The 12,461-nt window shown below is 35.0% G+C and overlaps 1 protein-coding gene across 5 annotated transcripts in view; it reads right to left on the minus strand.

The window, feature by feature from the left end:
- Positions 1–12,461, minus strand: part of MRE11 (MRE11 homolog, double strand break repair nuclease) — a 64,050-nt gene that overhangs the window by 49,674 nt on the left and 1,915 nt on the right. For 4 of the 5 annotated variants that reach the window (XM_001498350.7, XM_014741245.3, XM_070272635.1 and 1 more), the window contains exons 3-7: positions 11,563–11,695; positions 9,944–10,104; positions 6,088–6,175; positions 5,138–5,279; positions 2,834–2,948 (exon numbers count right to left, since the gene is read on the minus strand). In XM_001498350.7, the coding sequence (XP_001498400.5) occupies positions 2,834–2,948; positions 5,138–5,279; positions 6,088–6,175; positions 9,944–10,104; positions 11,563–11,695 (639 nt within the window). The remainder of the gene's footprint in view (positions 1–2,833; positions 2,949–5,137; positions 5,280–6,087; positions 6,176–9,943; positions 10,105–11,562; positions 11,696–12,461) is intronic. The other variant, XM_070272637.1, reaches the window with a different exon arrangement.

A 12,461-nucleotide genomic window follows, 5' to 3' on the forward strand; every position in this document is an offset into this window, starting at 1 on the left:
ATGCCGGTAGGCTGACTGGTTCATGACCTAGAAGTTTATCAAAACATCCTTATGGAGGGCTGGCCCCGTTGCCGAGTGGTTAAGTTTGCGCGCTCCGTTGCAGGCGGCCCAGTGTTTCGTTGGTTCGAATCCTGGGCGCGGACATGGCACTGCTCATCAAACCACGCTGAGGTGGCATCCCACATACCACAACTAGAATGACCCACAACAAAGAATATACAACTATGTACTGGGGGCCTTTGGGGAGAAAAAGGAAAAAATAAAATCTTTAAAAAAAAAAATCCTTATGGAAATATTTCGCATGACAAAGTCCTCTTCTGCTTCAGAGCCTACCTTCTTTTGCAGCAGGAGAAAGAAACTGGTCCATGCATAGGAACCAATGGGAAATTAAGTAAAATGTATAAGGCTGAAGGATTCTCTTTTAAAAAAGAAAATCTGTTTTTTCATAAGTCCATGAAAGCAATAACAAAATAAGTATCTAAGAATACAGAGGGTGACAAATAAACTGAACAGAACTATTAAAGAACCATGTAACCACAATGAAGGGGGTGGTAAAGTAAAGAGCTGACCTAGTAACTTTGCAAAGCAGTGTTTCAATTAGACAGAGTAAGGCTAAAGACCAAAATAACTTACACAAACACTGTACCTTAGTTGGCAAATCTGCATCTCACAGGGGTAGGGGTCAGCAATTTTGCAATTACTTTATATGTAACTCAGGATTGAAAAAAATAAGTAAATATATTGTAGGTAATACAACCCAGGTTTCTAACTGTTAGAGAAAGAAGTCACAAGTAAGGAAAAGACAAAAATGAACCCTGTAGGACTGGATTAGAATCAGTATGAACTCATGCTTGGTCTTCTTTATACATATTTAGATAGACACAGAAATGTAGGATGTATATGCATGGGTTAGTATACATACACATACTTCCTTAAACTCTGTTCACTGAGAGGGCTGAGAGAGCCCCAGCAGCAATAAGCACATCTAGTGGCTGTATCTGGATTTCCAAATACCACTCTCCAATAAAAGCAATCAGGACTCCTTGGAGAAGTGGTTGATTCCAGGACTAGAGTAGAAAAGAAAGATCAGCTTGGAGCATGTTGTGGTACTAGAAAGTTTAGGATGTGTCAAAAAAAAGGAAGAGGGCATGTTGAAAGGACACAGAGGTCAATGTCAAAGAGCTCCCAATGGTCAAAGTTGGAGCAATTTGAACAATAACAAAAAAAACTGATAGCATTAGACTATAACTCAAAGAATAAAATAAATATCCTTAAGGCATAACAACATAAATAACTGAATAAATAAATGAGAAAGATGGGACAAATCTTCCTCAGGAAAAATTTCAGCTAATAAGTGAAGAAAGAATGAGGGAAATAAAAAAATCACAATTACACCACCACAGTGTTAATTGCTGGAAGGAAGATCCACCAATGGAAGCTAAAATTAGTGGGCAAAAGTTTAAGGTAAAACAGGATATTTGCATAGTCTCAAAGTATTTTTCCCAAGATATTTATTAATATAAAGTGGAAAATGGGACGTTTACACTGGAGAAACCTGGTATATATCTTAATCAAACCAAATGATCGGGGATAACATCACCAGCAACTAACCAGCTATATACCAACATCATACTACCCATTCCCTTTAACAATGCCATTCCACCTTTCATTCTGGCTTAAATTCTTGGAATCACTTAGGACTTTTCCTTCTGACTTATTCCTACTTTGGGAAAGTAGAAAGCGTGGCAGAACTGGGAAGCCCTAAAGCAAGAAAGGAACAAACTCCCAGTGGTGCAAAGTTATATGGAGACCACACATATCAAAACTCTGGCCTGCTCCTCCTTTGAAATTCACACTGTTTATTCAAGAATGTATATACTTAGCGCTGGATAAGCACCAGAGTATTCTGTAGTCAAAGAACATCTGTTCAATAAATAACATATTATATAATCAGGCCCAAATTCCTTTGGGTTCTTAATATAATTTCTCAGCTTTGTCCCCTACATATCATTCTCACTGCCATCACTGTTCTCATCTCACTTTTTTTTTTTACTGTAATGATCACATCATAAATCTTGCTTCTTCAAGTCTCTATTCCACTCAGTCAAGCCTGCACCCTTCCAACAGATTAAACTTCTTAAAACTACTAACAAAAGACAGCTGAGCTAACTATATTTATATTCTGGAAAAACACTTGCATATATCACCAGGAGATATGCATAAGAATGTTCATAACGAAAGGTTTAAAAAAGCAAAAACCTGGAAATAACGCAAAACCTTCACTAACAGGAGAAAGTATGACTGTATACATCAGTGAAAACAAATTACACTTTTAAGCATCACAACGGATGACTCTTAGTAATACTGAACATAAATAAGCCAGCTGCAAAATATACAGCATGGTTCCAGTTATACCAAAACTAAATAAAACACTCATTATGGATATACAAGTAAACAATATAGCAAAGCAATGGACTGATTAAATAAAAACTGAAGATAGTGCTTCCTCTGGGGTGTGGGAAAGAGACGGGGTCGGGGAAAGAAGGGCATGGGGTAATGTACTGGTAATGTTCCACTTTGCTGAATTTAGGAATACTCCTTTTATGGTCATTTTTACACCTTATCCATGTTGCTATAAATATTCTTTTGTAGGTATGAATATATATTGAAAACAACTTCAAAGTGCAGTCACACAAAGCATATCTAAGTTTTGCCTGATCTTGCATTGAATTTCAAAGAATAAGGAGCATTTTACTGAAATAGGTAAGCCTAGAAACAGAGATTTGGGGAACCTCAAATACTTGACTCAAAAATTTTCAGTGAAAACCTTTACCTGTTCTGATGAATCACAAATAAGTTAAACCAAGAGTTCTCGTCTTCTTTTGGTCTGAACATTGTTACTTTTTTATTGATGAACATTCTGTAGAGCCTTTCATCTGGAATGGATCCTGAAATGGACATGGCATTATTTTAAAACTAGTTTCTTAGTTGGTTTGAAAAAATAAATATGTTTTATTTCTAAAGTAGGTGCTTCTCTAAGTATTTCATTTTCCATTTAGAGATATATTTGAAATCTGGAATCACTATTTACAAATGAATATGTTCCAGGTTCTTGCATGACAGCTGCTAAGCAGACAGTTGCATTCAAAGAATGTTTTCCATGTCAAGCATATATGCCTTCAAAATCTGGAAAATGTGGAATAAAAATTTGAGTACTCTGCTTAAATTCTTATTAAAATTTCTAACAATATTGTTGTTCACTATTCCTTTATTTATTGTAAGTATATATGTACTTTTGACCTAACAGATACATTATAAAACACACAGAAAAAGATATTAAAAAGGATGAGATAAATAATGAATGTATTTAACAATACTACTCTTATATACATTGTGTTTTTAAATAAAAATACCATAGTTTTTAATAATTTAATGACTTTTAAATAATTTTTCCAGTACCTCAAAGGATCATCTTAGTCTAGTGGAGGAGGGCAACAAAAACAAGTAAACAAACACACAAATTGCAATTGTACATATCATAAAAGAAGAAAGCGTCAGGATGCTAAGATGGGGAAGATCAATGGGGGTAGAAGGTGGCTACTTCATGTAGTGACTGGGGAAGGCCTTGGAAGAAAAGACAACAACACAGACATAAAAAAGCTGGAAGAAGTCTAGCTTCTATGGAGAATTCCTAGGGTGCGGCCAGTGCAATAGATAGTGGAATACAGAGCATATTACTGGAGACAAAAAAGCCCAGGCATACAAAGTCCAGGGCATTAGAAGGCTGATGCACATAGTTGTTGAAGCACTGAAAACACTGACAAAATTTGAAGGTAGGCAGGTAAAAAAATTTGAGGGAAAGAAGAGGGCAGTTTAGCCAGTTGGCAATTAGCTTCAAGGGGGCAAGGCGGTTGCTGGCAGGACCTATTCCACTTGTTAGCCATGCTGTGGCAGCATCACACATACAAAGTAGAGGAAGATTGGCACAAATGTTAGCTCAGGGCTAATCTTCCTCAAGTAAAAAAAAAAACAAAAGAGGAAGATTGGCAATGGATGTTAGCTCAGGGCAAATGTCCCTCACCAAAAAAAAAATATATATATACAAAGAGAGTTGAAGTAAATAAGATCTTCTAAGGCTTCTACTATACTAAAATCACTCAAAAAATAACAAAAAGTATTTGAGGTTACCTGTGAAATTTTCCCTAATCACTCGCAGGGTACTTTAAGGTTGATTTAACGAAATATAGTTTTTATAATACTCTATACACAATAAAAACAATAAAGCTATTGCATTCATAAAACAAATAATATATCAAGCTGAACTTAATCCAAGGAAGACACAATAAACAGACTGCACTCTCAAAATAGTCTTTGATCTTTCAATCACATGGAATAAAGCCTAGCAAATAGGCTTTTATCTACTGGACACAAAATAAATTGAAGATAGTGAAGTCGATAAAGCAAATTTTTTGAGCACTATAGATGACAGCTCTAGACAGCACTGTCTAATAAAAATACAATGTTAGCCACTAACACAAGCCAAATATAACTTTAAATTTTCTAGTAGTTACATTAAAACAACTAAAAACAAACAGGTGAATTAATTTTAATATATTTTATATGACCTAATATCTTAATAAGGTATTTTACTTTTTTCCTAAGTCTTTGAAGTCTGATGTGTATCTTGTACTTACAGCGTATGTCAATTCAGACTAGCCACATTTCCAGTGCTCACTATCTACATGAGGCTAGTGGTCACCATCTTGGACAGTGAAGCTTTAGACCTTTTGAAGACTTCTAAGATATCAAAATGCAGTTTTTCCTAATTACTCTGTAACTCTAACATTCAAGAGTCTATATCTGAGTCTAAAACAAAGAAAAAATAAACAGATACTAAAGGAAAAATATTTTTTCACCAAAACTGCTATTAAAAACAAGTATCAAGGGCTATTGGTCCTACTAAGTACTAAAAAATTTCTACCCAAACCTTCTATCATTTTTTACAGTCACCCGTAAATAATAATCAAATGTGCCTCACTTTTTTCCAAACAACAAAGTTAACTTCAGAATTTGATTTCCTAGTTGCTTAAACAATTAAATATTTATTGACGTAAATAGTAAAATAAAACCATCTTACCTAAGCCATATAGAGCAATTTTTGTGCTTCCTTTCTGAAGCAAAACTGGACTAATGTCTATCTTCTCCACAGACATGGAACGTCCAAAGTGATTTACAAATCCAGCACAACTTAAAATATCCAGAGCACAGAGTGCGTCTGCCTATGCAAAATATTTTCGGAGAATATTAATGCATATATAAAAATAAGTAATCTGCATATCATATTATTACCTATTAAAACTATATTCTATATACTAGTTATAAAAACATAAGATTAGGATAGTGTCATCTCAAAACAAAATTACAGTAGTGAAAGTATTTGCTACCTTTTTTCTATTACCAATGACCTACTGCAACTGGAATCACATGCTAAATGCAAAGTTAACATTTCATCAAAATTTATCATGATGCCTTGGCCGCTGAAAAATAAAAATCAGCCGTGAATAAGCGCTTTGTAGTATTAAGCAGACCTCTTAAGACACGGGGGAAAAAAACTAGGTAAGTAGCGATTTACAATATTAATGACCAGATAAAAAGATATTTTAAGTTTAGAATCTCTATTACTACTTCTACATCAAACAGGTAATAAGATGACCTAATTGAGATTTAAAACTGTTCACGAAACAATCATTTCCTACAGGTGAGATTTTATGAGATAAGAGATACAGAAGCACTTGGTAAACTGTAAAGCCTTATACAAATGTTGGGTATTGATTCCTAGTCCTGGTTACTGGTTGTTAACTCTAGCACTAACGAAATAAAAGCATACTTCACATACCAATTATTATTTCAGATTTTAAACAATTATCTAAAAAGCAGTATAAAAGCTTATATGAATGATAAAAAGTCAATTTGACTTTCTGACTCAATTTGACAAAAAACTGGGAAGAAGGGAAAGAATGCTTTCCACAGACAGGCTCAACTGATCATTTCTAAAACTTCAAGAAATTGTAAGAACTCAAGAATTACCCCAGTGGGATCATCATGATTGCCATGAATACTAAACACTGGAATCGAAACGTTGAGATTGTCATCTTGGTAGTTCACCCACGGAAACCTTAAAAAAAGGGTAATTAAAGTTTCTATAAGAGACGAAAGCTGTTTCCCCCAATACCCGCCCCCCCTAAAATTAATTCAATTATAGGCAAACTGGATGATCTAAGTTTTTAATGACCACTAGTTTGGAGCTTTAAAAAAATAAAATCATAGGCAACAACTCATTTCAATTCAAGTCTGAAAATATCTCAAAGTACTACACTTTAAAGAAACTCTACAATAAATGATGCCTGTGAATTGTATCAAAGAGTGGTACTTTTGATTAATGTGAAGTTAATAAACTTTCAAAATTTTAAAAGGCTCTGTATAAGGCTTCTGTATTTGCAGAACGAGGGGAAGAAACAGATCCACTTTGGAATCCAAAGACCTAGATTAAAAATTCCAGCTCTATCACTTACTACTTGTGCAGTTTAGTTGCCCGCCCACTCCTGCCCCTAGTCATCTAGCTCCTCTTCTCAGAGGCAAAAGGTGCTAGCAAATTCTAGTGCATCTTTGCAAAAATATCTTATACCTGTACAAGCAAACAAATACATTTTCTTCCTTCTTACACAAATGGTAGCACAATATAGATTTCTGCACCCTGCTTTTATCATTTAATGTATTTTAGAAAACATAAAGAGCTTTCTTGTGTTTTTGGCAGAATAGTACTCCATTGTATGGATTATTATAATGTGTTTAAGTAGTTACCTACCAATTGACATTTAGACTATTTCCAATGTGTTGTTTTACAAATAATGCTATAGTGAGTAATCCTGTAAGAAGCTGCCCTTGTGAGAGCACAGAAAAATATCTAGAAGGGAATTGTTGAGTCAAAGGGTACACTTGCATTTGTAAATTTGATAACTACTGCCAATTTCCCTCCAAAGAAGTTGTACAAATTTACACATAATACAACAGCAATGCATGAGAGAGACTGTTTCCCCTTACTTCACCAACATAATACATTATCAAGCTTCTAAATCTATGCCAGTAGTTCTAAACCCCAACTGCATGCTAGAATTATCTAGGAAACTTTTAAGATATACTAATGCCATGACACACAAAGAGATTAACTGGCCTGGAATAAAAGTGGCTGAAGTGGGCATCCTTGTCTTGTTCCTGATCTTAGAAGAAAAGCTTTCAGCTTTTTACCATTAAGAATGATGTTAGCTGTGGGCTTGTCATATATGGTCTTTATTATGTTGAGGTATGTTTCCTCTATACCCAGTTTATTGAAAGTTTTTATCATGAAAGGATGTTCAATTTTGTCAAATGCTTTTTTCTGCATCTATTAAGACAATCATATGACTTTTATCTTTCATTTTGTTAACGTGGTATAGTATACTTTAATATCTAATTGGGCTAGTCACTATTTCAGTTTTTCTATTTTTTTTGTTTTTTGGTCTACTTTTCTGTATGAACTAGTAAACTGTAAGGGTAAATTATCTAGAATGCAGCACAAAGAGATAAAGTTATGGGCAATATAAAAAAGAGGGTAAGACATGAGTAATATCCAAATAGGGAAAGGATAGGAAAACATGCTTAGTACTACTCTTTTCCCACTTTACAATGATGAAATTCAGGGAAGGCAGAGCCAGGACTTGAATTCAGACAGTCTTATATCAGAATCCGTGCTTATAATCACTATGCTATGCCGCTTTTCCAGTAACTAAAACAACAGCAGACTCCTCAACTGCAACAAAAAATAGGAGTTTACCACTCACTGGCAATCAATGAAAAAACTACTAAAAACTGTACTTCAGAAAGAAGGAAACTGAATCTAGACAAAAGGAACAAAATACAAGAAGTAGCAACTGTGAGCAAAGAAACAGGTCAAAATGTCTAGTGGGTGGAACAGTTTAAAAATAGTATGCAGCTTAAGAATAAGATTAGAAAAAAGAAGAAAACACTAAACTTGTAGATTTGAACAGAAGACGGGTAAAGACACCGATCAGAATTCTTAAAAACAAGGACATATGTAAAAAATTACAGGAATCTTTTAAAATCGAATTCTACACTCAAACAAACGATCAATCCAGAGTAAAGTTAAGAACAGCCATTTTCTTACATTCTTCATATAAAAATCTCAAAAAATTTACCTCCCAATATAAACTCATTTTTAAAATATATATATGTATATCCAAATAGGTAAAAAAATAAATACAAATATGTCTGTTTTTGTGGGTTGGTATATATGCACATATTTCTTATCTCTGTGCACTCAGAGAGCCTGGAAGCAGGGAGAAGACAATAGTAAAGTGCATGCCTAGCGTCCAAATTTTGGCTTTCAAATACCATTCTCCAGAAGGAACCAGGCCTCCTTGAAGAAATGGATGAGTCGAAAGCTAGGGAAGGAAAAATAAAAAATTAGCCTGGAGCATCTTATAGTGCCAAACAGTAAGAAGGAAGGGGAAAAAAAGATGGGGATATGTCAAAAGGACACAGGAACCAATCTGAAAGAGCGCCCAATGGCAAAAGTTAGAACAATTTTTTGAGAATCAAAATTAATTATGATAGTATTAAATTATAACCCAAAGGGGAAAAAAATGAGCTCATACTGGTATAAATAACTGAATAAGTTCCTACTGACAGAGACAACAGAATAAATAAACAAATGCGGGAGAAAGATAATCTTTCTGACAGAAGAATTCCAATTATAAATGTAGACAGAATACGGGAAATAGAAAACTACCTTTAGAACATCACAGTTATAACTGAGGTAGACAAGAGCCACTGACGCAGGCTAAAATTAGTGGACAAACTAAGGAGAAACACAATAGTTGCGCAGCCTCAAAATAGCTCCCCCAAAATATTTACAAATTACTGTGTTGGTTTTAACATGCCCACAAATTCTTTGACACTCCTTCATCTCTCCAGGAAGTGAAACTTAATTTCCTCTTTGGGTGTGGGCTGGACTTAGCGACTCACTTTCAACAAACAGTGTAAGGAAAGGAGAAAACAGTAACTTGACAGTGGAGAAATCTGGCAGACATCACCTTAACCAACAGATCAAGGTTAACTTGACCAGTAAGAACCTGTATAGATAACATGTACTCCCAATAAGCTATGAGAAAGGCACTTCACCTCTGTGAAATATTCTTCCCCAAAAACTTATAACCCTAGTCTAACCATGAGAAAAACCCAAACTTAAGGACATTCTACAAACTATCTGACCAGTACACTTCAAAAGTAGCAGGATCATGAAAGACAAATAAAGACAGAGAAACTAGCATAGGCTGAAGGAGACTAAAAGAACATTTCAGCTAACTGCGAAGTGGCATCCTGTACAGTGTTTAAGAAAAAACATGAAAGTATCTTTATAACATGGGGTTCTAGGTGGATACGGTAAATAAGTCCCAAAAGTACAAATCTTAAAGAAAAGGAATGATACATTTGACTACATCAAAATGAAATATTACTGTCAACAAAAGGCCTCATAAACAAAGTCAAACCCACTGATTAGGGGAAAAAATACAAGCCTAACAAAGGCTTAGTATCTAGAATTCTGCAAATTCAGTAGGAAAAGACAAAAATCCCAATTTTTAAAATGGGCAAAATATGAAGAGGATACCAAAATGTACAATAAACATTTGAGAACATACTCAGTCCCACGATCAATTAGGGAAATATGAATTAATACAGTGATGTACAGAAAATTCAAAGAACTACATTTACTGTGAAAATCATCTACAGTGAAGGTGAAATGGCTAATTGTTAATGTGTTTATGTGTCTTATACAGAAAACAATATACACACGGAAACATTCACTTAAGCATTTAAATATACTTACTTACTAAAACCAAAGTTGACTGACTGATCGCTGATAATTTCAAACTGCACGGGACGATCACCCATGCAATATTTTCTGAATAACTCGAGGCAGTTATGTAATGTTTTTCTTGAGGGCTTATTATCATGAAAAAGATCACCACCTAACAAAATAAAATCCACCTAACCAACAGAAAAAAAAAATTAGTATGTTTTATAGGTAAACTCTGAGGAAAAATCAAGGTTGAAGACAGTAATTTGCAAGTCACCAGCATTTATGTTTACTCCCCAGCTCTCTCTTGGACTGTAGACTGACATGCCTGCTGGAATGTTCCCCTGAATGTCCTATTAGAATCTCCAGTTCAAATGGTCTAAATCAGAATTCATCACCTTCCTACAGAGAGAAGTATGTCACAGGAAGTATAAAATAAGGAAGAAGTTTTCCTTATTTAAAACCTACTTCTATTGTTGGTATCAGCCAAACTTTAACACACTTCAGAGTCATGGTCATCCCCCTTTCCCTCATCCCCTTACAACTAACCAAAGTATGCAATCCTATCTTTGCAATCTCTCTTGGATTCACCTCCTCTTTTCCATTACATGCCATTACTTTAAAAAAGAGTCAAACTGATCTCTAATTCATGCTACACCCTGTTCCCAGAAGACTTTCCATTAAATTGGGTACAAACTCCTCAATCTGGCATTTGAAGCTCTCACTGCAGCTTAGATCATACTTCTAGTCTTTCAGCATGCTAACTCATGACCTACCAGTGAGCTGAACTGACCTGCTGTACCTAACAGATCTCACACTGTCTCACCTCCTGCTTCACAGAGGATGTGCATTCTCTGTGTTCTTCACTTGTCAAAAGCCGACCCATCCTTCAGAGCCCAAGTAAAGCCCATCTCCTTCGTTAAATTCACCTTGCTATCCACATCTAAATGATGTCTTCTACCTCTAAACGCACAGGAAATGCTGTTTATCATTTTCTTACAGCTCTTACCACTTATGACCTTGCATGTGAGCATTTTGGACATTTGTCTTATCTCACACACTGGTTTGCTGTATGTTCTTTGAAAGTAGAAACTATGACAGTCATTTTTACATTTAAAATAGAAACTGCCACAGGATCCTGCATTCAGTAAAAACCCCATAAACATCTGTTAATTTTTACAGGCTATTTACAAAACTAGCTTCTACTTAAATTAAGGGCAGAAAGCACAGAAAATCTGCTTTTATTTTTGTTTTTTATTTATCTTTTTGGTGAGGAAGATTGGCCCTGAGCTAACATCTGTTGCCAATCTTCCTCTTTTTGATTGAGGAACACTGTCACTGAGCTAACATCTGTGCCAGTCTTCCTCTATTTTGTATATGTTACTCTGCCACAGCATGGCTTGATGAGCCGTGTGTAGGTCTGCACCCAGGATCCGAACCCATGAAACCCAAGCCACCAAGGCAGAGCCCGTGAACTTAACCACTACACTACCAGGCCAGCTCCTGCTTTGGGCTTTTAGTGTATTAATATTTAAACAGCCAATGTGAGTACATGGACCTATAAAACAAACCCGGAACTTCAAAAAGGGAAAAGAGTCTGCTGAGAAAGGGAACAAAGTAGAAACTGCAAAACTGTAAACCAAACTCACTTGATTTTCCTGGGCAAGTCTTAAAATTTCATCAAGTGTTACAAAGGTATCATTTCCTCTGACTGCATCTTTCTCCATAAATCCCAGATGAATATCCGTTGCAACTAAGATTTTAAATGTATTTTCATCATCACTGTATTTAAAATGAAAAGAACGTTTCAATATAATCACTAAAAGGATGTTCAAGAAAACTGAAACCTAAATCTATAAAATAAATACTAGCAGTTATGGAGTAAAATCATTTTTCTAGTCTTAAACAAGGTCTGAAAATTTGAAGTATTAAACAGATCATCAATGCCACAGTTTTCCTACCACTAATTCAGTACAGAACAAATGTATATACATTTTTAAAAGGTTCTGTAACTGCTTCAAAAATTTCTAACCTTGTTACAACCAGTTTTATACACTCATATGTAACCTGGATCTGAAAGCTTGGTTGTTTTCCTATTCTGCTCCACAGCAAAAATCCAAGAGGATTTGACCCCGATACTTAAACTTGCTATTTATCTATTTTTCACTTTTCCAGAAAAATTAGAGTTAACTGGTTAATTCAAAAAGCCCTTCCTCTTACTTTATAAGCAAATTTTATCCTAGTACACTAGTTACTTACCTTCAGGCCCCCTGAAGATGCTTGCTTGACACTACTCTCCATACAAAGTTAGTTTTCCCTTAACAAATTTGGCCAAGTACCAAAACAGATTTACCATTCGACTTAAATTTGGTAGTATTCAAAAGTAATTTCATGTGAAACAGCAATGTAACAGTTATTAATACTCTCTTAATGTAACTTTAACTTTCTTGAAAATATTTTGGTATCTGATCTCATCTCAACTCCCACATGTAAACAGGTACGTATCATTACCTCTGAAAAATGAGAAGGTTAAACACAGAAATTAACT

The sequence above is a fragment of the Equus caballus genome, chromosome 7 (assembly GCF_041296265.1).
Source record: "Equus caballus isolate H_3958 breed thoroughbred chromosome 7, TB-T2T, whole genome shotgun sequence".
Classification (NCBI taxonomy): domain Eukaryota; kingdom Metazoa; phylum Chordata; class Mammalia; order Perissodactyla; family Equidae; genus Equus; species Equus caballus.